Consider the following 26432-nt stretch of genomic DNA (forward strand, 5'->3'; position numbering starts at 1 on the left):
AATGAATTTCATTCATTCATTGTAATATACCAATGAATTAATGAATTTCCCCACTGCAGGGGAAAGTTTAAACATGTTTAAACAGAACCGTGAAGAACAATCTTATATTCACAAAAATACCAATGGGGAGAGGGCCTCGAGTGACAACCACGAGTCACTTGAACAGGGCAAAAGGTGGAATGCAATGAGATAATGGGGGCGGGGCAACACAGCGCACGTGGACAGAAGCACACGATGAGACAAAAGCACATACGATGAGAAGCACACGAGACACGTGGAGAAAGGGAAGTAAATGTTGTTTTTTTGTTTTGTTTGTTTTTTGTTTGTTTTTTGGGGTGGGGGGGGGGGGGGGGTTAAAACGTTAGAGAAAGAGTCGATGTTCGGGGGAGAAGGGAAAAATCTAAGAACCAAACAAAAACAGCGAAGGAAGAAACTTAAGTGAATAAACTTCGACGGGGGACCGGGGAAGCCCGAGGCTACAAGGCCGCACACCCCGGGCAAACAAACAATTAATTTATGAAAGATTAACACGGAGTATCTTCCTAGGGACACACTATAGGTACACATCGAAAGATAAATAGTTTCGACAAAAATACAATTGTGAACAATTACTTAAATTCGAAATGTGGAGACCGTGTACAACTTCGAAAAACCGTGACCTCTTTGCAGAGTATATCTCAAAAAGTTGTGGACAGCTTCGGACGAAATTTGTTGGAGGTTGGGTATTTAACACGGACAAATTGTTTTGAATTTGGTGAAGATCCGGATCTAGATACCATCATTTTAAACGATTCTTGACCATTGAGCGATAGCGCCAAAAACTATATATAGTACAATATGTGAAAAAGTTGTGGACGAGTTAAGACAAAACTTGGTGGACGAGTTGGTTGGGTGACGAGAACAAGCCGATTAGATTTTGATTAAGGTCTGGATCCAGGTCTGGTCTATCATTTGGATACAAAATGTAAACCGTTTAAACTCTAAGAATAGTATTACAAGTTGGATGCACGTTCCTGAATGAGGACCAGGATTTTTCCCAACATAAGTTTTAAAGCATATTTGTGCTTATGAATAAATAACAATCATGATTAATAAAAGTGTATACAGTAAAAAGAAAATTAAGCATGTCCTTGGCCATTCTAAAAAGCTTTCAAAATGTCTGATTTAAAACTTGAAATGAAAAACTACATTTCATTTTATTGGGCTTCCATGTGGAACACACATTAAATGGCAATGAATGTCACCTCGGCGAGCGAACTTTAACGCTCGCGGTGTTCTCAAACACACTAGGCTGGACGTGAACTTGAGTCCCCACGTGGTATATTACACGTTTGGGCCATGTTTTGAAGGAGGGCAAGTCTGAAGTGAGAGGATTGGGAGGGTCATAATGTATAATTAATGAGCATAAAACTAAATCAAGGGTGTTGAGAAAGTGTGTGGCGAGGTATTAGTGTGTGGCAAGGTGTGCACTTCCAAGGTAATGGCACATGAAGGTGTGGGACTTTCGGCATGTGATGTTACCATGACCTAAGCTCTTTGCAGGGAGGTCATATGGTAAGAGTGCAGCCAATTGAGGAGCCACAGTGATGTCATGCTCCCATGAGTTAAAAGATCAAGCATGCCCCTGCTGCACCAGTCTTGAGTCTGCAGTTGGTACGAGTCTGGAGCAATTAGTGTGATAGGCAGTTTGGGCCAGAAAAGTCTGCAAGCATTCAGTGTGGGAGTTAAGAGTGTGCAGAGTTCAGCCCAGTATGTCACCAAATGGCTTCCCTCCAAGTCCTGACCAACTCGCTTCATGCTCCCATTTTCACCTTAATTCTCACTATTAAGGCCACCTTCCTCTATCTCTCTCATGTTCCTGTTTTTAGTCTGTGTGTAAGATTGAATGGTAAGAAAGGCGTGGAGTCAATTATTTAGCCAATCGGTTAGGGTTGGGTTTGCCAATCATATTTACCCTCACCAGAGGAGAGGGTATTGCATTTGAGTCAGTTTGTTTGTTTGTCTGTGCAGAATAAATATGATTTTCTCTGCAACCGTTGGTCCAATTGACAGGAAATCGTCACCACAGCTGCAACTCCACCTGTAGAATTTTTAATTATGACGTCATAGGTCACGTGGTACGGGCACCATCTTGGAAAAACCGAAAAACTTCGCACCTCTATATCTCCAAAAGCGCTGCACAGAAAAAAAAAAAATTAAATTGAGACATGGCTCTGTAAAGAACCCTCCACGGGGAATAAAATATGTTAATGTCATAGGTGCCTCCATTATGACATTATAATTTGACAAGTACAAAACTTCAACTGATCAGGATGAAATTTGAGCGCCATCTAGGGATACATTGGACCAAAAAAAAGAAGTAAAAAATATAAAAGGGATGACTTCATTGGTCACGTGGTTCGGCCGCCATATTTGTTTTAACACAAAAGCCTTAAAAACAACCAAAACATCCTGGCAAGTGTCTGCAATCTGATTGCTCTGTTTGCCTGTTAATGTATCGCTTTTGTTTAACCCCTTAAAAAACGAAAGTTTGGACTTTACCTGTTGTTATGGACTTGAATATTGTTATGGCCCAGGGTTCGGGTCTACTCCGCGGGGGTTAGCCTCCGTTCCCTCCTGAACATACCGGACCTGCGGCTGCCGCACACGAACAACTTTGTATTTTGGCAGGTTGTGAACCAGCAACTAGGAACACCAATTGGTCTGCCGCGCAATAGCTTACCTGTACTACATGACAGTCACAATTGGGGAACGTACCTATGTACCTTCCATCCGACGGTGTACCACTTTCTTTGGTTCCTGGATAGAAATTTAGATGGCCGAGCAAAACCGTTGGTACCCGCCAGGCTTATGCCAATTTTGTTACGGCTGATCGCTACTCTGAGTGCAGGCCATGGAAGACCAATGGAAGAAAGGCCATGCACGGACAGAGAAAAGGAAACGTTTAACGATTTCATTTATTTACAAATACTTGCAGTGCATCTTTTCAATAGGAAAGAAAAAAGGGCGAGAAGCAGGAACTTAGCTTATCCTACACCTTATTACGATTACAACAAATAAATACGACATGGGCCCATCACACATTCACAGGGGATCCAAGGTGTACAGCCAATTCACCGTGTACAGCCACGTGCGAAGAGTAATGCAGGCATGTACTGAGGCCTGTGAGAGAGTCCGACCAAGAAAGGAGCACACGTGTACAACCGACAGAGTCCAAAAGCCAAGAGCGAGAATAATGCAGACACGTGCTAGGTGAATTTGGCAGAGAATAATGCAGGCATGTGCTAGGTGAATTTGGCAGAGAATAATGCAGGCACATGCTAGGTCAACAATGGCCAAAACCAAGAGTGATGCAGGCACATGCTGAGTAAACCCGGCAGAGGAAGAAAAAAAAAAAAAAAAAAAAAAGTGTACGAGGCCTTTTTGTCCAGCCCTCACGGAGGGGGGGGGGGGGGGAGGAATGGAGTGTTTCCCGTGCTCCCGATTGGTCGAGATTGTCACTTCACCCCCACAAGCTCCCCTGAAGTCCCTCAGGCCCCGATTGGTCTGTCTTCTGATATTGGTATATCCCAATAGTCTTTGGTCTGTCTTCTGTCCTTCAGACTTTCAATTAATCTGTGGATGCAATATTTGTGCATCTGCCTGGTAAATTATCCCTTACGAATGGAGGTCCGATCTTTCCTCTCCCCAACGCATAAAGACATACCAACCCGAAATAAGGGGAAGGGGCTAAGATAATGGTCTGCTATGTAATAACTATTCTAAGGGACCTGTATGGTGGTTGCCATTACACCTCAGTGTTCCCAAAACCGCAACAATATTTAGTTTTATCTGTTTACCAAAAAATACACTATTTACCTGTTGAACATCAATCGACCAAAGAACCTTGGGTTTTGTGACACCGAGTGTCATCTTGGTAAATTTACCTTCCAGATACATCAGGATCTACATACACCACAAAGCTACGTTATCATTTTAAACCTGCAGAAACAGCAATCATGCCCCTGACCAATGGTGTTTGGCAGAATTTTTTTTTTGGTTGATTAGTGTTCAAGTGTTAATAGTCCATTGGCTTTTTTGGATGCAAACATGTTTTTCAAGACCAAAAACGTTCTTTAAAAAGCAGGTGAACGATGGGGCAACCTATTCCATCAAATCCAAGCATCCCTCTTAGTCCTTCCAATAGGCACGTTGCAGACAAAGACAGCGGTGCTGTGGGAGAGGGATGGATAATTATTCCCAAGCAATCTCCTTTTTCCATGTTATTGTGCCTTCCTCCCCCCTCCCCCTCCCCGCACCTCTCAATTTGTCTGTTTGTTCGTTTTCCGTTTCATCCTCGTCCTCTTCTTGCTTGGGAATGATTTCAGTGCTTGGGAATGATCTTGCTTGGGAAATAATATTATCTTGTTTCATTCAGCTTCCCTTTCATTCAACATAGTCCCTGGTGTTGGGCTAGCGGCTAGGGTGCCGGCTTAGGATCCTAGGATCCTGGGTTCGAATCCCGGTCAATCGCTGAATTAACGCCAGGGGGGTTGACTCAGCCTGTCATCCTTCCGAGGTCGGCTAATTGAGTACCAGTTCACTGGTAATTCCCTGCTTGTCGTTAAAGGCGGCAAAAAGGGTTGGCGTCAGGAAGGGCATCCGGCCGTAAAACATTGCTTCAAAAAGGGGACCGAAAAACAACAACAACCACAGTTCCCGAAAAAGGCCAACCCCCGCTTGCGGGGAAAAAATGGCCTCTAAAGGTGGTTTTTTATTCAGCTTGTTCACCCCCAATGTGTCCTTCTCCCCATCCCCTTTATCTCACTTCTACTCTACTGTTGGTGTTTCCCCCTTTCCATTTTGTTTACTTCTGTTCTGTTCTAGCAGTTCTAGTTCTGTTTCTGTTCTTCTGTTCTAGCTGAACAAGGAGAGATGCAAAAAATAGGGCAAAATGGAGAAGATTGTCATGGGGACCGCAAGGCTAACCCCCGCTCTAGCAGGGAAAATGGCCTTAAAATGCATGTTGTTGTTGTTGTTGTTGTTCTGTTCTAGCTTTTCCACACACCTCAATCGAATATACAGAAAAACATCCCTCGACACAATTTAAAGTATTTTGTACATGCTCAAACATGGTGGTTCTCTATTTTCTACTGAACACTTTCAGGAATAAACACAATACACAATTCACCTAAGATCAGCACTTTATATCAAAACATTCATCATAAAAAAATCCCAAATGGAATTTTATTATTTACAAACTGCAACATCACACAAAAAATAAGCAATCCCACACCTGTATTAAACAAACATACATTACCTATATTCATAAACGATAACAAAATGCTCCATGAATAACAAAGTGCAAATTCCAAAGGATACCTGCTTATTTGTTTTCATTGTACTCTACTCCCTTAGCGAGAGCAGCTGGGGGAGTCTACAATTTGGTGAGCAATGAGAAATGAAACCAGAGGCTGATGCGGTTGGAAAGCCAGAGAGATAAAAGGTAAATGGGAATGAAATGGGATTAAAATAAATGAAAAAGATCACAATTTTATCATTTGGGAAAGATTGACGGGTTTCGACTCTCGACGCCGTTGCTTTTCTCACACGTTGAAAGAAGGTTTATGTCTGAAATCTCCCTGAAAGGAAACGGTGTACAAGTCAGGAAGTCGAAGATGTAGGAAGCATGAAGATAACTCATGTAAAATAACTCGTGTATGCTCAAATACATTTCTGTGCTGTGATATTATTACAAGATCATCACAAAACAAGTAACCAGGAGATGATGGCTTATGACATGCTGGCAAATGCGAGAGCCATTTCGCAAAGGAACCAGAAAACTCCATAAATGAATTTTTTTTCATATAAAAAGAGGAGCAACCCATGAGACATGGTAATTTGAATTTACCCTGAAAATCTAGCTATCGATTACATAATGAAAAGCTGAGAAAATTACAAAATCCCAATATTATATCAATCTCCTCCACATCTTTTGTGCTTTTCACATTCCAATCTTCCCTCCTTTTCCCTCCCTTCATACCCCTCCACCCCACTCTCCCATGCCCCTATTCTCCTACTATCCTATTCTTGCTACCTTCCTACACCTCCAAATTTTGCTTTTCCCCTTCCTTAGCACAAAAACAAATGTTGCGCATTGTTAAAAAAAACAAAAAAAAAAAAACAAACATATAGCACTGTTTTCTTGTGGACAACAATGCCACAATGTTCAAGACCGCATGTTAGATCAGACTGCAAAAGTGCAAACGAGGTTGATGTAAAAGCTTGCATCCGACTGAGAAACCGTCCACGTGCACACCTTTGCGGCAGCTCTCCCACTCCTCCCCCCAGATCACGATCCCACCCTATCTTCCCCATGTCTCTCCATCCCCTCCTTCAGCCCTTTCCAGTCTATTTCTCCTACATGTTTCACTCTGTGGGTATTTAAGATCAGAGGGTTTCAAACAGATTCCTCAGATCTATGTCCAGGTCGACTCTGCATCTTCCAGCATTTCCTGTTTGACAGAAACATTTCTCAAACAGGATGTCACAACTTTTCTGTCTCCCTCCCTAGCTACTCCATCCTAAGCCTTAACAGATCCAGTTTGCGTTATAGTAATAGTGTTGCACTACGTAATTCTTCCACACAATCCCTGCCACCTGCTGCTCCTTTCCCCACCCCCCCCCCCCACTTCTTCTCCCCCACCCCCACTCCCTTCCCAATCTGACTTGGTCTTTGTCTTCCCCTCTCAATCATGGAATACTGGGAAGCCAACATCAGCAATGAATAATGACAAATCAAAGCGAAACCAGTACATATCATGGACAATATCTTTGTTAGACCGCTATCTCTCACTGCTCCGCTCTCCTCATCCTTTAAAGTCAAAATTAACAATATCCTACAAGTCTGCTTACAGCATCTATACAGTCACACCTCCATAGATTCGGTTCAGCCCAGTCAAAAGTAGATTTTTTTTTTTGTCAAAGTGTTCACCATGCCAGATGACAAGGTAGTCCAGTGAATTGTGCTTCAAAGCCCAATCAGCAGATTGTTGTTGTGGTGTTCGTCAAGGGATTGCTGAGGCCCTTCCGTCCTATATTTCTGGAATCTAGACCATCCTATCACCCATCCTTGCCAGCTATTTGCAAATATTACAAAAGCATCCATACTGTACATCAGCTCTTTCATAAACTGAGACGAACGAACGCACGCACACACGTTATGGTTGCCATTAATACGACTTCAATTGCATTGAAAATAACCCATTAAAAGTTGATGTTAAAGATCATCTCGAACGTGAATGAATGGAAGACGCACACTTGAAGTGAAGAATGCAATGATAACCATTAGTGATATCAACAATTATCTAAACTCTTGGCAATAGTTACCTCATCATCATCAGCTTGTTCGTAGAGTGTACTGGCTGGGGTAGCTGCCGTCTTTTTCTTTTTTCTGAAACAGAGGAGAATGAAAAGAAACTGAGTTTTACTGGTGCCAATGATGAGCTACAACTGGACTGATTGGCCTCGTGTCTTCACACATGTGCAGCTTCCAAGTTTGCCAAATCTAAAATTTAAATTTCCACATTCTCTTGGAAAGCCAATATATTTCATTTTGGGATGTGTTCAAACCATGCGAATTACTCGAGTTTTACTAGTATACTGGATATTCGTTACCACAAACTCGTACCAACGCTGGAAATGTGGGTGTGTTGGCCTTGGTTGCAAGGACACTGGAATAGTTTCCCAGAGTGTGTGTTTAATTCCAGCTGAAAACAGCAGTATAAAAGATTTGCATTGCAACATTCTGGAATCTAAGTGAGTCTCTGGAGAATTACCTGAACACTATTACATTGATTATTAAGAAACCTTATTGGACCTGAACCGAATTGGATATTGCAGCTCCCCCAAGGGAAAATACAATGAAGTCGAATGATCTTCATAAAAAGAAGAAGAAGAAGAACAAGAAGAACAAGAAAAATAAGAAGGAGAAGAAAAATAAGCACTCCTTTCACGTCTTTTGGATGGCTCGCCTGGGGCTTTTCCTTGGCTTGGGGGAACAATTCTGGATGGCTCGCCCCTCCGACGCAGGATAACGATCTTCAGGTAGTGGGTGGGGGAAATCAACTTGGCCTACCTGGTCTGTTCTACATGTGCCACTAGCCCAGCCGCTTGACTTCCATAAGCCTGCTACTCTGGTATTGGCACCAAAACACTGAACATAAGGGATAGTGCTGGCCCTGGACTGGAAAATAAAATGCAAAAAGTCTAAGGGGGATAAGAACAAGGTGGTGATTACTGAAATTGTGATTGAGAAACGACCAATTTCGATCCATTGACATTTTAAAAGTTCCAATAATATGACTTGTAATTGTCCGTGGAATTCACTTTAAAGTAAACTAATGTCCGCAAATGTTTGTTATGCATGTCATGCATGTACAAACGTCAGTTAGAATTTCCATGAAGCAGGATGGCAACAGAACACGATGATCACAACTTTTTCATGTGGCCTCAGATACAAATCCCATATCAGATATTGGTATTGTGTATTCTGTAGTCACTGGAATCAGATTGACAAAAGGAATCATTCAAGGGTTGATGGAGCACTCAGGATATTTATTTATTTATTAATGAATTAGGGTACAGTTTCAGAAAACCATTTGTGAAAATGTTTTTTTTTTTTTTCATCTGCTGCCTTGTTTGGATGAAATCCATAGTTTTCATAAAGAAAAGGACAGCATTTTGAACTTTCTACAAAAGCAAATCTCCAAATGCGGCATCTCTCAACCGCAGTGTAGGGATGTGACATGTACAACTGCATCTTCGTGGCCCTGGCTTTCAAACCGATTTGACCTTTGGGTGCTGAAAACAGCATACCATTCATATGCAAATGTCGATCAAAAGGAAATCCAAGTGAAGGCTGTTAAATGAGCAATTACTGGAACTCCAACCACATGTCAGTAACAAATCTGCATCTTTTCGGTCCAAATATCCACCAACTTGCGATCTTTTGACCACTCAAACATTGCATGGCCACCCAACAACTGCGTGCTGCATCCCACAACTATACACCTCTTCCAAAAAGAAATACGTTTTTTTGAGAAGGTTTCACATATTTCCATCACACCATGCAAGAGTGGACGTAAATAAATGGCAGCCCGAGAACAACGTTTAACAAGACATCTCCCTCCAGAAATTATTGCCCTTTCCAATTTGGATCTTTGCAATTGCAATCATGATTGGACGACAGTCGTTTTTGGAGCAACTTTGTGTGAATGCCATTTAGAAATATTAAAATGTTGGACTGAAAACAATGATAAAACTTTGATACATCTTCAAATTGATGTATAAATTAGTATCAGAAATTAGAACTGCACGAGTCCTCTAACTATATTCAAATACAAATACTCATTTTAAGATCTATAATCATTTTATTTACCAATACAAATGGTATTTGATGGGATTAAGAAACATTTATTTTGCGAGTCAATGCAATGACGTTCATAATGAAAAATAATAGTCTGTGTCTGGCATACACCAGAAAAATTGCCTCAAAACTTGTTAAAGATGTTTTGCCAGTTAAACCTTTGTGGGACATGCTCAGAAAACGTCCGTCTCGTCTTTTACAACTTCCCCCGATAGTGATGATGCAATCGTGTTTAAAATTCGACCACCTAAATTGGCCACATTTGTCATTTGGAGAACCACATCAACAACAAAGGGCTTTCAAACTTAACCTGAACTGCACACTGGGTGATTTCTAGCTTTCTTTCCCCGACTGATCTCGGTCGTCGATGGTCCGAGGAACTTGAAAATTCGCACACGCATAGATCACGGAATAAATGTGATGGTAAAAAAAATCAGTTAAGTTGTCCAATGATTGCCTAATTATATTGTTCTATAATTATTCAGTATGTCACACAACATGCTAAAACACTCAGAAGAAATGACACAAATTAATTTACACCTTCAGTGTCCTAATGCATGTAACCCTTATTCACGTGTTTGTTGTACATTAACATATGCAAAAATTGCAGTTTTATAGGACATGTGACACCTACCAATTGTTATGTGCCACTGGAACGGTAAGTCCGATTTGGACGGATGTTTATATTAAAATGTGCACAAGACCCAAGAGAAAAAGTCATGAGGAGATTTCGAAATCCCCAGCAGTTGTGAAAAAAAATTGAGAAAAATGATGAGGGGCGATCGCTGTGCTTCCCCCAACCTCCAGTGTAGTAAGGGGTAAAGCAGTTCCTAAATACACACCACACAGCTCTATGGTATTTTTTTACCACTGAACAAAGCTACCACTTACACAGATGCTCTTCAGCTTTAAAAAAAAAAAATTTTATTATTTTTTAAAATCAAGTTTCATAAATACAAGTCTTGTCCTTCACGTTTGAGCAATTTCAATTTAATTGCATACACGTGTGGAGGCTCTGAGGCAATTAAACATGAAAGTGCAGCTGAAACTGCAATACGATTTTGGTGAAATAAAACTTTGGTATTTGAAGCTACCAATCATTGCAAGACTTGAGCAGGCATGGTGGAAAGATAATGAAACATTCCCACCAATCTGCATTGATAAATTCTGGTCAGAATGGGGTTAAAAACAGATAACTTGTGGTTTATCCAACTTGCTCAAATACTGTTAGGTATTAATAGCTGGATTAACACTTATCACACACACACAGCTTCTTAAGACTGGTATTTTGATTAATCTGTGATATTTGCCGACTTCTTTTACACAATTACTCCTAAATCCTCCCCCAAATTACCTTCTCATTTCAAGCTGGCTCTCCAACGTTTCCTCTTTTACCTACTCAAATATTAAAGCGCAAATCCAAAATCTTACAAATCTCACTTCGAATAGCCAGACACGCACTCATATATGATCAAATTGTTTGGTAAGAGTACACATTCTCTCTCATTCCTTGCATTCAATTTCGTTCCCATCTTTTATCAGCAAGTTAGTACTTGATTTAGCAGTTTGACATCAAAATCACCTCCCTCAATTAAATAAATAAAAATATTTAAAAGCCCTCATGACACACCATCTTCCATCTCGTTCAATGCCACAAGACATACTAACGTCTTGTTTCCGACTGTTAGATTAATTGGTCAACATTTACTAGCTCCTCAGAGCTTTCATGAGCAGACTGAAGTATTTTTAAAAACAAAAAAAAACAATCAGATTTGATTATCGTCAATACGCAGAACAGAATGATGTACTTTTGGAACATGATGCACAAAACTTTCTCCAGTCTAGCTCCCTCTGCTCTCAGACATTGTGGGTAGTTCAATTATTACTATGAGTGAAGGTTCAACCAGCTTCTTCAAAATATACATGTTCTTCCAATAACCCCCCCCCTCCTGGTTTAACTCTTGAAACCTAGGTTTACCACACACATTCATTCTTGGTAATCATTTTTTCCATTTGTGGAACTGCCTATTAGAGGTGGATTAAATCGCCCTCTTTACTCCAATAATTCAAGCAAGCAGTGCACCAATATCTCATTCCATCTCTACCTGTAAATAATCATCGTTGTCGTCGTCCTCCTCGGTCTTGGCCAACTATTGTCCAACTGTCAGTACATTGCCTTTTTAGCCTATCACCTTGATCTTCTATGAGCCAAGACTTGCATAAACTCGTCTGATATACTAAAATGTGAATGACATCACACGATCACATCACATGCAAGTCATTATTATGTAAGAACTTTTGAACCGATTCACTTCCATCCCTCCCTTCTCCTCCACCCTCCCCCACCCCCCACCCCCATCGTGGTATATGGCAACACTAACTCAATGATGTGGGAGTCAGCAAGAAGTTAGAAAGCATGGCGGACACAAGTTGTTGCAGTATAGAAGAGCAGTTGGTTGCTTGTTTCGGTGTTATGATAAGGCACTGACAGGTAAAACAATTGCTTAAGTGCATATGGATTTCCTGAAACGCTTTGGAAAACATTCTCCATCAAAGCAGATATTGTTAAACTGGGGAAAATGGGCTTTTGAAACAAAGTGTGAAGAACAAGTGCAGTAACAAGTAGAAACTAGAAAAAGCAATCATAGATTGCAGACCCTCGCCAGGATGTGTTTTCAGTGGGGTTTTAAGGCTTTTTTTGTCAAATATGACGGCCGAACCACGTGACCGATGACGTCATTATTGTTTTCTCCACCAATTTATCCCTAGATGATGCTCAAGAAAATTCATCTTGATCAGATGAGGTTTTGTACACCCTCACTTGTGTAAATAATAATAAATTAAAAAACCACCTTTAGAGGCCATTTTTTCCCCGCAAAGCGGGGGTTGGCCTTTTTCGGGCACCGTGGTTGTTGATGTTTTTTTGGTCCCCTTTTTGAAGCAATGTTTTACGGCCGGATGCCCTTCCTGCCGCCAACCCTGTTTGTCGCAAATACTTGTCGCAAATTTACAAAAATTGTGTAAATACTTGTAAATAATTCTCATCATTAAAAGGTCAAAGGTAGCACCCATAGTTAGGCCACAGCAACACGTAGGTCACCTTAGAAATCCCAGTTATTTCATTATTATGTGTTTTAGTTAAGGCCGTGTTCCCAATATTTGAATCTGCGTTGCATCAATCAAATAAGGAGTAGGCCCTTTCGTCCATTTTGCGATCTCTCTCTCCCAATTCTATTACATACCTTTTGTTAGCAGCGTTCGCTGAGCTTCCGCCCAAGCGCCGCCATTAACCATGCGGTCGGCTCGAGGAAGAAGGGGGCGGAACCCCAAGAACAAGGTGTGGCTTGTCAACGAGCCGCCAAAGGCGGAGCCGGTAAGCCCTTACCAGCCAACCAGGGCTGAGGTGAGCTCGCTGGCAGGCATGGTTTCCAAGCGCGCGGATTGATCTGAAAGCGCGTTATATAAGCGCGAGCGCCAAGCCCTTTCACGAACTGCGTGAGGGAGCTCGATTGTAACGGACTGCACGAGGGAGCTCGATTGTAACGGACTGCGTGAGGGAGCTCGATTGTAACGGACTGCATGAGGGAGCTCGATTGTAACAGACTGCGCAGGGGACCGTCGTTATTGAAGGACTGGAGGATATACGCACTTTGCAAACGGACTCCTTTCGAAAGAACTGCGCACAATGGACTCGTTGGGAGAGAGGGCTGATAACGAACTTGTGGGTATAGGCGCTTATTGAAAGGACCGATCCAAGAGCGCACATTTGCGAAGGACTTCCCCCGCGCCATATGTAAGGTCCGGTCGCGCGCCAACAATACGCAGAGCGGCCTGCCGGGTTTCGCCTGCGGAACCGGGGCCTGGACGGGGGTCGATTGGAGCCTGGATCATCTACCTGGACCTTCCACCCTACCCACTACAATCCCGTGTGAGTGTGTATGTATGTCCTGGGGTGTCAAGTTAAGACTGTGTAGTTAAGCCTGCCCTGTGTCCTTCTTCTTCTTCCTGTACATTCTTTCCTTTCCTCTTCTTTTTGGCTTGGAAATAAATTCACCTTGTTATTTCTTGGTTTTTCCCCAATCCCATCGCCTCCGTCCTTTCTTTCCATCGAGTACCTGTGGCATGATTTTGGAACCGCTAGAATCAGGTTTAGTCTCTTGGTTAATGGCTCGCATCGCGGATTGCTAACCGCTCGGCAATATTTCATCAATATACGTGGTTCGAGCGTGAGTTATTTCCCTGCTCACGGTCGGTGTTGGTAATTAGGTATTTGGGACCCAAATTGATCAATCACCCTACCCAAGACCGACCGGGAAGAGCGTTGTAGATTCCAGGACTCGGGACGGCCAGCTTAAAAGGACAAGGGGATTAACCCCCCCCCGCCCCCCCCCACCTTGATAAGGGGAGAGCCTACCCCTGAATCCGTAACAATATATATTACCTGTAATTACCTAAAATCATGAACACAATTAAACAAATATACAATTATTGGAGTTGGGGCTTAGAGTTGGGGCTTGGAGTTAGGAATCTGTTTCCTTCACATTTCTTGATACCTTTTCACATTTCTCCTTATTCATTATAATTCTTGCTTGTTCTTACTTTTTCTCTTTCTTCATCTCCATCTATCTATCGAAGGAGAAGTGAATTTTCTGGAAGGTTCACTTGGCTGTGCCTGGATGGGTTTGAGGGTAGAGGAGTAGCGGCCGAAACCAGAATCTTATCCAGGTTCCTCCTGATAACGCCATCTTTGCTCTTTGCTTATTCGGGTTCCTTCTGATGACTCAAATGTAGTATTTGGTTTTTCGTATCAAGCTACTTCAGCTGGCACAATTCTGATAATGTTGAATCCACTTTTCATTTAAAATATGAATGAAGTAAGGTAAAGCACTGTTCTTCAAATTGTTTGTTTTATGGAATTCTGGGATTGCGACCATCCACCAAAGTAAGGATCCTTGTGGTCATTAATGGGGAAAAAAACCAACTAAAGTAATTTGTAGTTTTCAGTGTTTCCCATGAATGCAAAACAGTGATTTTCTGCATTCTTCCAGGTTAGGGAGTGACTAGAGATAAAACTTATTTATTTTTTTGTATACAAAGTCGAGGCTCGTGTAAGAGCTAACATATAAAACAAAAGCATAAACAAACAAAAACACATGAGAACAAACATACCTGCAAGATCAACAAAATGAAAATTCCAAGATCAACAAAATAAAAAAATGATTCCTGGTATTTGGAAAGGAGCCCATGCCACACATTTACATTTCTTATGCTGGTATAGAAATTCTATGAATGACAAATAAATAATCCCACTATATTTGATGGATCAAAAAAATTAAAATAAATAACTTACGATATTTTTGGAAGCTTGTCTGCAGAGGGTTTGTTGTGGAGGGAAAAACCATGGGGAAAGATAGATGGACAAAGAATAAGTAGACCATCGATATGATCTTACAACCACAATTTTAAAAGTTGCAGCAAAAAAATTCTCCAAATTGAAATGCAATGGTTGTGGTGAAAACAGACGATAAAAAAGACAACATGCCCTTGAGGTAGCCTTTTTTATAAGCGTAGAAGAGCCCAAGGGCAAGTAGTACAAGGATGAGAAGAACAATGATCACAGCAGCAGCTATTGCACCAGAATTCACTTTATCTGGTGGATAGGAGAGAGTAAAGTTATAAATACTGGCAAAACAGAGTATTCCAAGTGAAATGGACTATGGGAGCAGCATCATACAGGCCTCCATGTGAACAGACGATGATTTTGCAGAGCCAGCCCCGTTCTTGGCCTCGCACATGTAGTCGGCCGAGTCTGTGGATCTGATTTCCTTCAACGTCTAAGCCAAAATAGGAAAAGATGATATTGTAAGCTTAAGAATCAAGGAATGAGAGCAAAAATCCTCAGTAGAAATCAAAACATCTTCATCAAAGAAACATCAAATACCAATGTTCCAGCAGCACTGTCCATCGTGTAGGAAACATTCTTGAAACTAGGGTTGTTCCCAGGTACAGTCGGGAATGGAACACCGTTCCTATGCCACGTGTAAGTTGGTGAAGGGTACGCCTTAGGGTGAGGTACATTCGTCAATATTAGAAGTCATTTCACATCTGTTTTCCTCCAAAAATACCTTTCTGTAATCCAGTTTTTTGGGGGTTAAAAAAAAATAATTTTATTCATTAAATTCTGCAAGCATTTACAGTACAGATCAAAGCCTCTTTTGTACCAACTCTTGCCTTCCCGTAGCTCTCCAGCCATATTAATTTGACATCATATAGAGAAAGGTATTGTGTGACCGCAAGTGAAGTCTCTATATTTAAGCCTTACCTGAGGCGCTGAGCAAGTGAATGTAACAGAGCCACCAATTTGAGCAGAGGATGGGACAGAGATTTCGACTTTAACAGGAGCCACTGGGAAATGGAACAAACAAAATTACAAGGCAGAAATCCAAGAATTATTACAATAATTTTAACCTAAAGACCAAAGTACATTGTAAAGCTTGGCCAAATATAATATACAAAGGTCAAAATGCATGGTCAGAAAATAACCACCTGCTTCTTGGACATAAGGTCAAAATACATTCTTTCAAACAATCCCTGCAGTTTCTGTATTTAAGGTACTGTTTGGATATATGAATGATGCAGTATTATTTAATGACGGACTAGTTGAGATATTGTGAATTACATCGAGTATATGGATCAAAGCAGTAAAATGTAATCAAAAAAATAATAATAAGCAAAGAGATGTCAGTCACAAATAAGGTGTATGTGTATAATAAGAAATTATGTCCCACTGCAGCTTTGTTCCCAACCACAAAACTATGTCCTCCTAACGATCCTGTAGTATGGCAATCGAAGCTTGTTCGTCAAATTGTGCAGCAATGGCTGTAATGGGACACAATTTGTACTGTCCTTACTAGACTACTAGGGTGTCTTACCATCTATTATTCCGAAAAGAAGTTCAGTCCAAGCAGACGATTTTGACAATTATTCTGTACTGATTAGTTCTAATAATGGCAAAACAAAGCTGCAGCTGTGCTAGTTTCTCTGCTTATGGCGTTTTGAACCATTACCTGTGAAGGATTGGTAGACTGCTTGGTGGACCACTGAGGGTCACAGTATGTATATCACAACATGTTGCTGTCAGTTCCATAACATTCACGAGGGAAGAGGGGTTAGGGGATGGTCAGCCAGAATTAAGGAATAGACCCCAATTTGTGTTTGCATCGTTTATAGCGTTTTTCAGCCCTGTAATAAGGACCTGTGCAGAAAGGACAAGTCGTCCTGTGTGCTTGTGCACCCCTAGAGGATGGCCATACCTGGCAACTTGGCAAACTAGATTCAACTATACTCATTGTTATTTGGAACAGTCTGAGAGCGCTGTCACCAGACTGGTCCCACTTCAAGACACCAGATTAAATCTGAACGGCACGGTGTCCTTACTGAAATCTCCGAACCGGTGATTGTCGAGACCCAGTGGACTGAGTTTGAGGGTTTCGAAAAACTCTGATTTAAACTACGAAGCTCAAATTTGGGCACATTATTCAGCATGTGCTTTGGCAAAAACAGTTTTTTATTTTTTGATTAATCAATTAATTGATTAATTACTTAATTGTCGATTTATTAAGTACTTATTTATTTCCCTTCTCATCTTTGTAATATCTCTGGCACCTTTTCAGCTAGGAAGCTGATATTTGGACACAACAGTGACCAAGTGATTTGGCTATAAAGTATATTTTTGATTTATTGATCACTTAATCGCTTGTTTATTGATCAATCAATCGATTAATTATTTTAAAATTTATATTAATTCATTCATTAATTTTCAAAAAGTTAGATTCGGATGAAACACTGGTGGTTTAGTTATATTAGACAATTATTAAATTAATTATTTAACGAATATTAATATATTTCAATTATGCAATTAATCAGTCAATTATTGCATACCTCTCACTTCCAATTCCGTCTCCATGTGCTGCACAACGGTATCGCTGGGCGCCTAAGGCACCCCAGCAAGGTTGCGAGCTAGATGATATGTTATTTATTTATTTGGCGTGAGGGAGGTGTACTTTGAATGTAGGTCTCTACTTGTATTTATTATTTTCAAGGCCCATGTATGTGTCTAGCTGCCACTGCTCATGCATGCAAACTGTTTTTCCCCTAGGGTATGTCTAAAATAGTCAACCTGATTTATGACAGACAGGGTTTACAGCTTTTCGGCACACCAACGCATGCATTCTCCGCTCGGATGCGTTAGCAACTAGATTTGGCTTTAAGCCAGCAATAGACCTCGAGGTTTGCGGCTTCACACCCGACTAGTCATGGTGAGGAGCCGTAAATACGACAGTTGGTGTTCAGGAGAGTGGGATTTGGCCCTCTAACCACGGTCAGGGAAAATTCAATTTTTTTCTGTGGAAGAGCGTTTAAATATTTTAAAGTTCAAAATAACTTTTTATCTGAAGTAAAAGCAGGAGCAGATTGGTGGACTCGGTGGTGCTTGATGGTGAACATGAGGTCACCAAGAGTGAGGACCACATAGGATATTAATTAGCACAACAACCAGGAGCATTGCGATGGTGGCATAGACATCACCTCGCAAGGGTTGGATCGGGCCGGCACTCCGAATCGCGCCTGCACCGGGGGGAGACAAATTGGTCCCTGGGCTGTATTTGGACTAGGGGTGGGGCTAGGTTTTTGAGTCTCGGGGAATTTGCCTAATCTCTCCCACCCCGGTAAAGTGGGATGAGACATGGCAGGTAGCCAGGGGGGGTAGTGTAGAAGTAGTTATAATGTAGTGTATGGCATGGTATGGCAACTCAAATGAAAGACAGCCAAAGAGACAAGTAAACTGCATATGCCAGGGACAGGGAGCCAGACAGGGACGGGGAGCCGGACTATCATTTAGAGGTTACCTTACTCGTACATTACTAAACATCAGCAGTCATGCCCAATACAAAACAATGCAATACAATATCAGACATTGGATTGCTCGACTTGTCCAAATGAATTTCGAACAAAACATCTTTATTTAAGTATGTGAACTGAATCTCAAGCAACTGACAAGCTCACATTTGGCTGCACAATTGAAGGGGGAAAAAAAAAAAAATCCTTTTAAGTGATGAAGTTGTCCTTGCTGCTGTCATGATGGCACTTATTTCTCATTGTTGGTTTGATTGATTCGGTGGCTTTCCCTCCCACCCCAATGCTTTTGCTCTTATTTATACCGAACTTCAAATTGGTCGTTATGCTATGACATGACCCTGAGATTACTCGGTGTTGTACCAAATTTTTTTATGCTGCATATTTATAAATCAGGATTAAACTGCACCTGCAATCAAAGTGAAGCAGGATGTACTATAATTTGCCTCAGATCGGATTAACTGATCAATAGAAGAATATTGCTTGACCGAGACTGACAAAACAGACAAGAATATGAAGAAAAAAGAAACAAGATGTAGGCAGTGTTACATACATCTCTGCAGATACCCATACTCAAATCCAACAACTTATCTCATGCTTTAAAAAAAGAAAAATATTCAAATACTCACCACGAACAACCAGATTCACTACTGCCTCCCCGACTTGCGTTCCTTCAATCCCCTCACAGCGATATTCTGCACTATCAGTACGGACAGTCTTCTGTATATCAAGGTTTCCTCCAAGATGCACTTCAGCACGGCCTTCCAGATCACCTGTGATGCGAGGAGGCAGTGTTTGATGCAAAGAAGGCAACAACAAAATTCTCTTGTTAACAAGCAGCAGAAAACAAAATTAACAATGTTGGGAACTGGTTCCAATTTTGGATTTTATGTTCTTTATGAATAAGGAACTTTATGAACAAGTTATTTATGAAATCAAGACACTTCTCACCTTCACTCCTCTTTTCTCCCACCTCTGGAACAAACTCCCACACTCTTCAATCCCACTCCTCCCTCCAGGTCTTTAAAACAGCTGTTCAACACCATCTCTTATCTTCCCCCATCCAAAACCTTTCTTTTCTACCCCAGTTAAAACACCCCAAATCCACCTCTTTCAATGCCCAACATCTTTCCTGAAATTCCTAGAAGTGTTCGTTTGCTTTATACCATGTACCCCTCCCTACTCCCCTTTCCACAGATCTACCGACGCCCCTGTTCTCTCCTGTTGTTGTGCTTGTATGCTTCCCTCTCTCCCCCTCTTGTCTCTCGCTCCATTCATTGCCTGTTTTGTGTCTGTGCAAGTTTTCATGTTCAAAGTGTTTGCCCCTACACGAGCCTCGATTCCGTACACCAAAAAAAACTTCAAATGACCAAATAGAGACATGAAAAATCAAAACTAATACAATCCCCACAAGACCTGTAACACATAATCTTGTTAAACACTTCCCTAATCCACCAAGATCTGCAAATTGCAGTGAAAAAAGTAATTTTAGACGATTGTTTTGTTGATGATATTTCACAAGTTAATTCTGAGCTTCAGAATAATAAAAATAAACGTGCAAGACCAGTTGGTGCATACTGCTGCTGAATGGCATTTGTTTTCCCCTGTTATGTTATATTGTTAATGCTCATGCTTCAATGCTCTCGTGTTCTTCACGGTTTTTTTTTTATAGCTGTCCCTTTTTTCCTCTCTTAGCTCTGGTTTGAGTTGAATCTGGCTCTTGATTGAAGGCAAATGTTTTAATTATCATACTAAAATACGCCATTTGTGTCTGTCTGATCAATTTTTGACGCCAATACATCCTGTCGTTACTTATCCAATCTCAACCAAACTTGACAGGATGACGAAGGGTTACATTCATTTGCCCCCCCCCCCAACCCCCCAAGCGAGTTTGCCCGTGATTGCCATGAATGGGGTCGCACGTTGAGGTGTATATGAATGTTAAATTAGCTTTATCGTGGCGTATTGCCAAAGAAGGTTTACCCCAAAGAAGATTTATCGTGGCGTTTTTCCAAATACGCTTTTAATAAGAAAATTGATAATCACATATTGTTAATGTTATTACAAAACACTAATAATGTCCCACTTTCCCAAGGCGTTTTTCCTGCAGTGATAACGTGTATAAATAGCTTATGGTTAAAATGGCATTTCTGTGGGAGCAATGGCTTCTACAGGAAGTAAAAATATTATACACAACACGTATGCTTAGCTTTTTAAACAATCGCTAATGCCCTTTATAACACTAAATGAAGAAATTTGGAGGAATCCCGACATCCATGAAGTAAGGTTTACTCACAGAACTGAGCGAAGATCTACTGTACTCTATATAACCAACAAAAGTTGGGTTAATAACATGGCCCTTTCTGCCGCCACCGTGGCATTTTTCGTCACGAACTTTTGAAACTCGCTCTTGCTGTTTCATACGAAACTGAAAGGAAGCTCAGGTTGTGCTCCTTTACCAAGCAGCTAGCTAGCACTTGCCAAGCCAGCCATTCCTTAACAGTTTTGAATAGAGGGCTTGCTCAAATGCTTAAACCACTTGGCGATCTCTTCACAAGAAAGTTGGTAAATGAACACACCCAATGTTCTTGAGGCCCCGCCCATAGATCGACTGTAATCTATATACCCCAAAGAGGAATGACCCTTCCTGCCCCTCACGGAGTCTGCGGGTGTACTCGTATCCACAAATACCATTTTCATGAAGAAGAAAAAAAAATCCATCCACCCTTCACAGGGCCTGTTGAATTATAGCAACTAGTGAGGGACCCGTGCTACACACAGGTGGGAGGCCAGAAGCAAACAGACAATGCAGAAACGGCGAATGCTAAAGCATGAAACCAATAAATTACACATTCCTGTAGCACCTTCAGTCGCACGTCAGACATGGACAGTAAGTGCGTGAAGGACTTCCATGAAAAACGTACCCGTTGGCAAACAAACGGATACGTTTGTTCCATACCCAGTCAATGGCGAATCTGCATATGGCGATCCGCGAATTCACGTTTAGAAAGTGGAAACCATCACGGCATTGTCATTCACTTGAACTCAATATCTCTTTTTCATTCCAAACAGCATAACTCCAATCACAAATGAAATAACATTAATATTAAAAAAATTAACTTTTAACAACATTCGTGACAAATATTTAAATCCTGATGTGAAGTTCCATACGGTTGGGTGAATGCAATTACGAATTCAAAATCGTAATTGTATTCACTCAATTCCAATCATCAATTGATACTTTAACAAAACGATTAACGTTTAACGATTTAACATTACGATTGAATGATGGTTGTATTTGGATATTATCAAACCCGCGCATTGCTGTCATCTGTCCACGTCCGCATTCACGGCAGGTTCATAATAGTCATCAAAATCTAAACAGTATTTGTAGAATTTCAATCAAAGCCACATCACTGTTCATATCAGTAAATATTATTCCAGTGTTTGGAAAAACAATATAGCCGATTTAACTCCCAGGGGTCCCAGGAATACCCACCCAAAATATCGTTGCGATCGGTTGAGCCATTTTTGCGGTATCTTTGAAGGGACAGACGGACATTTGGTGAATTATAGTAAGATTATATATATATATATATATTATTTATTTATACACACACACACACACACACACACACACACACACACACACACACACACACACACACACACACACACACACACACACACACACACACACACACACACACACACACACACACACACACACACACACACACACACACACACACACACACACACACACACACACACACACACACGGCCAAAAGTATGTGGACATCCAAACATCACACCCATATGTACTCATCAAACAATTCCAAAATAATGGGCATCAATATCGAGTTGGTCCCCCTTTGCTGATATAACAGCCTCCACTCTTCTGGGAAGGCTTTCCACTACATGTTCGAACATTGCTGCGGAGATTTGCTTCCATTCAGCCATAAGAGCATGAGTGAGGTCAGGCACTGATGTTGGGCGATTAGGCCTGGCTCACAGTCAGCATTCCAATTCATCCCAAAGGTGTTCAATGGGGTTGAGGTCAGGGCTCTGTGCAGGCCAGTCAAGTTCTTCCACACCGACCTCAACAAACCATTTCTGTGTGGACTTCGCTTTGTGCACGGGGGCATTGTCATGCTGAAACAGGAAAGGGCCTTCCCCAAACTGTTGCCACAAAGTTAGAAGCACACAATCGTCTTGAATGTCATTGTATGCTGTAGTATTAAGATTTCTCTTCACTGGAACTAAGGGGCCTAGCCCAAACCATGAAAAACAGCCCCATACCATTATTCCTCCTCCACCAAACTTTAGAGTTGGCACTATGCATTGGGGCAGGTAGCATTCTCTAGGCATCCGCCAAGCCCAGATTCGTCCGTCGGACTGCCAGATGGTGAAGCGCGATTCATCACTCCAGAGAACGCATTTCCACTGCTCCAATCAAATGGCAGCAAGCGTTACACCACTCCAGCCGATGCTTGGCATTGCGCATGGTGATCTTAGGCATGTGTGCAGCTGCTCTGCCATGGAAACCCATTTATGAAGCTCCCGACAAACAATTGTTGTGCTGACATTGCTTTGGAACTTGATCGTGAGTGTTGCAACCGAGGACCGACGATTTTTACGCGCTACGCGCTTCAGCACTCGGCTGTCCTGTTCTGCTTGTGTGGCCTACCACTTTGCGCCTGAGCTGTTGCTCTTGGACATTTCCACTTCATAAAACAGCACTTGCAGTTGACGGGGGCAGCTCAAGCAGGGCAGAAATTTGACGAACTGACTTGTTGGAAAGGTGGCATCCGATGCCGGTGCCACGTTGAAAGTCACTGAGCTCTTCAATATGGCCCATTTAGACAAGCCGGATTTATGGGAAAAGGCCATGTATAAGCTTTCTAGGTTCATTTTTGGGTAAAAGTTGGGAACCTCACTTGTTAACATAATTAGGATATGCTGAATTTGATTAACCCGGTTCCCAAGCCAAATTTTGAGTTTTTGACCTTCTAATTAGCATAAACAAAATGGCCGCAAAATTGCCAAATTTTTTGGGACACATTCTTGGGACAAGCATTTATAAATCATGTATATACATGCAGCTCTTTGTGGTAATCTAATCTTATCTATCTGGTAATCTATCTAATCTTCGTTCCAGTGCAACCCACAGTTTTAAACAATCTACCGAGAAGTTTGTCCACAGCACTGCTACCATTTCACGCATTAACTGGGTGTGACACCACCTCCTATTTTGCAAATCACACCAAACGAACATCATGGAAAGTCTTCAAAGAGCACCATAAACTGCTGAAGAACTTGGCCATTGGTGAACTCACAGAGAAGACAATCAAATCTGCAGAAGCATTCGTCTGCAGAATATATAATGTGCACAGAACAACCTCTGTTGATTCAGCACGACATATGTTGTTCTCCAAGACTGGTAAACCAAAAGCAATGTCACCGACAAGTGACGCTCTTCATTTCCATTTGATGCGAGTAAACTATCGAGCCATGGTTTGGAGAAATGCTCATTGTGCCATACCTGACCTTCCTGCATCTGTGGAAATGGGATGGAAACGTGGCGATTCAGGACTAGAGCCTATTCTGATGTCACCGAGTCCAATCCCAGAAAGTTGCCTCGAGATGATTTGTTGTGCATGCCAGAAGCAATGCAAGACTCGCCGCTGCAAATGTCGCTATTCAGAGTTGAGGTGCACATCAATGTGTGCCTGTCAGCAACAGAGTGATGATCAGACCCATGTATGAATTTGATGTAGTTTGGCAAAACAACATGTGACATTCCTGAATGTTTGTGCTTCATTGCCATGTCTACTTAATTTTAGAATAAATGGTTGTATGGAACATTGTCTTATTAAAACCATTTCCCATTTTATAGAGTGCAATTTCAATATCAGTTTGAATGTCATTCAATGTCGCCAGCCATAATATAGACGAGACGGATTTATGAAAAAGAGGCCATGTATAAGCTTCTAGGTGCATTTTGGGGTAAAAGTTAAAGTAAAAGAGCTACATGTATATACATGATATACAAATGCTTGTTCAAATAAATTGTCCAAAAATGGCAATTTGGTGGCCATTTTGTTTATGCTAATTAGGTCAAAACTCAAAATCTGGCTTGGGAACTGGGTTAATCGAATTCAGCATACCCTAATTATGTTAAAAAGTGAGATTCCCAACTTTTACCCCAAAATGCACTGAACATTCACATTTCTCAGAAATCCGTCTTGTCTAATTCTACTGCCAATGTTTGTCTATGGAGATTGTATGGCTGTGTGCTTGATTTATATATATCCGTCAGCAATGGGTGTGGCTAAAACAGCCGAATCCACCAATTAGAAGGGTGTCCGCATACTTCTCACCATGTAGTAGTCACGCGCGCACGCACGCACGCACGGCAATGTAGGAATGACAAACTACAGTCTAAAAAAAGGTCCTTAACAAGATAGGGATGATGTTGGTTTAGAGAGTAGCTCACAGTATTGCCATCACATAACAATCCCTACAGCACTGCCTCCAGACTATTGTCTAGGGCTAGACCGAGCAAAATGTATTAGAAGCTGGGATATTTCATTTCTGCACAAGTACAAGAAGCTCCTATATAATTTCAGGGGCTTCTTGCAGCTTCAGTTCTTTCCTACTTTCTTTTTTATCAACTTTGAGTAATCAATCACAAATAGAGATAATTATAGAATGCTATTAGAGATGTTCATGCAGTTTACAAGAAGTTGGTGATCATGTACCGATATTATAACACGATACTCGGACTGATAATGTGTAGTCTCATTATGTGGCTACACTACAAGAGTAATCAAGTACTGTTGTAACCAGTGGAGTGTTTGTAGAAGCTTGAAGCAATAACTGATGAAGTTTAAATGAGGCACTGATGTTGGGATTGTTATGTGATGGCAATACTGTTAGCTACTCTCTAAACCAACATCATCCCTATCTTGTTGTACACCGCACCTTTCCTATGCCATCTCCAGGCATTGCAAATCGTCATTGCTGGGCACCCAATGGGGGCTCGGCAGTGACGCACGCTGAAAGGGAGTACTCCGTTTTCACTCTGGTTGTTTCTTTCTTGCTTTCTTGTTTTCTTGTTTGTTTGTCCGGATGATATCTCAGCCATCCTTTGAGCTTGGAAGCTGAAATTTCGGCACAGTAGTGAGCAAGTCCTTTGTCAAAAACGGTATTTTTTGTTTTTTGATTAATCAGTTAATTGAGGAGTTATTTAATTATTAGCGATTAATTAAGTACTTGTTGAATTAATTAAATTTCCTTTCTCTTCTGACCATTAACTCAGGCACCTTTTGAGTTAGGAAGCTGATATTGGGACATGCCAATGACCAGGTGATTTGGCTGCAAAGGCTATTTTTGATTTATTAATTAATCAATCAATTAATCGATTAATTATTTAATTATTCGATTAATGACAATTTTTTTTTTTTTTAAGTTAGATTCTGATGAAATGGTGGTGGTTTATTTATTCTCTGACCGAATCGATTAATAATTTCATTTTTTTATGATTATTATTTATTTATTTTCATTATTAATCATTTATTTATCTTTTCTCATTTGGCCAATATCTCAGGCACCTTTTGAGCTCAGAAGCTAATATTTGGACATGAGTGACCAAGTGATGTGGCTATCAAGGATATTTTTGATTTATTGATTAATCAATTATTAATTAATCAATTAATCGATTAATTATTTAATTATTTGATTAATGACAATTTTTTTTTTTTCCCCGTTACAGATTCTGATGAAATGGTGGTAGTTTATGTGTTCTGTGACCGAATTGATTGATAATGCAATTTTTTAATGATTATTATTTATTTATTTTCATTATTAATCATTTATTTATTTTCTTTCTCATTTGGCCAATATCTCAGGCACCTTTTGAGCTGGGAAGCTAATATTTGGACATGACAGTGACCAGGTGATGTGGCTATCAAGGATATTTTTGATTTATTGATTAATCATTTAATCGATTAATTATTTATTGGTGAATCAATTAATTATTTAATTTTTTATTAATGACTTCTTTAATTAAATTTCTAAAAGATACATCTTCGGATGAAGCACGAGTGGT

General features: G+C 40.9%; 1 protein-coding gene across 2 annotated transcripts in view; it reads right to left on the reverse strand.

Moving 5' to 3' along the window:
• Positions 1–5165: 5165 nt before the first annotated feature.
• LOC137412432 (junctional adhesion molecule C) overlaps positions 5166–26432 on the reverse strand; it is a 70617-nt gene continuing 49350 nt past the window's right edge. For both annotated transcript variants that reach the window (XM_078782557.1, XM_078782562.1), the window contains exons 4-11: positions 18949–19092; positions 15729–15811; positions 15348–15467; positions 15141–15240; positions 14949–15056; positions 14757–14775; positions 7369–7432; positions 5166–5621 (exon numbers count right to left, since the gene is read on the reverse strand). In XM_078782557.1, the coding sequence (XP_078638683.1) occupies positions 5586–5621; positions 7369–7432; positions 14757–14775; positions 14949–15056; positions 15141–15240; positions 15348–15467; positions 15729–15811; positions 18949–19092 (674 nt within the window). In that variant the 3' untranslated portion in view covers positions 5166–5585. The remainder of the gene's footprint in view (positions 5622–7368; positions 7433–14756; positions 14776–14948; positions 15057–15140; positions 15241–15347; positions 15468–15728; positions 15812–18948; positions 19093–26432) is intronic.

The sequence above is a fragment of the Myxine glutinosa genome, chromosome 1 (genome assembly GCF_964187855.1).
Source record: "Myxine glutinosa chromosome 1, kmMyxGlut1.1, whole genome shotgun sequence".
Taxonomy (NCBI): Eukaryota; Metazoa; Chordata; class Myxini; order Myxiniformes; family Myxinidae; genus Myxine; species Myxine glutinosa.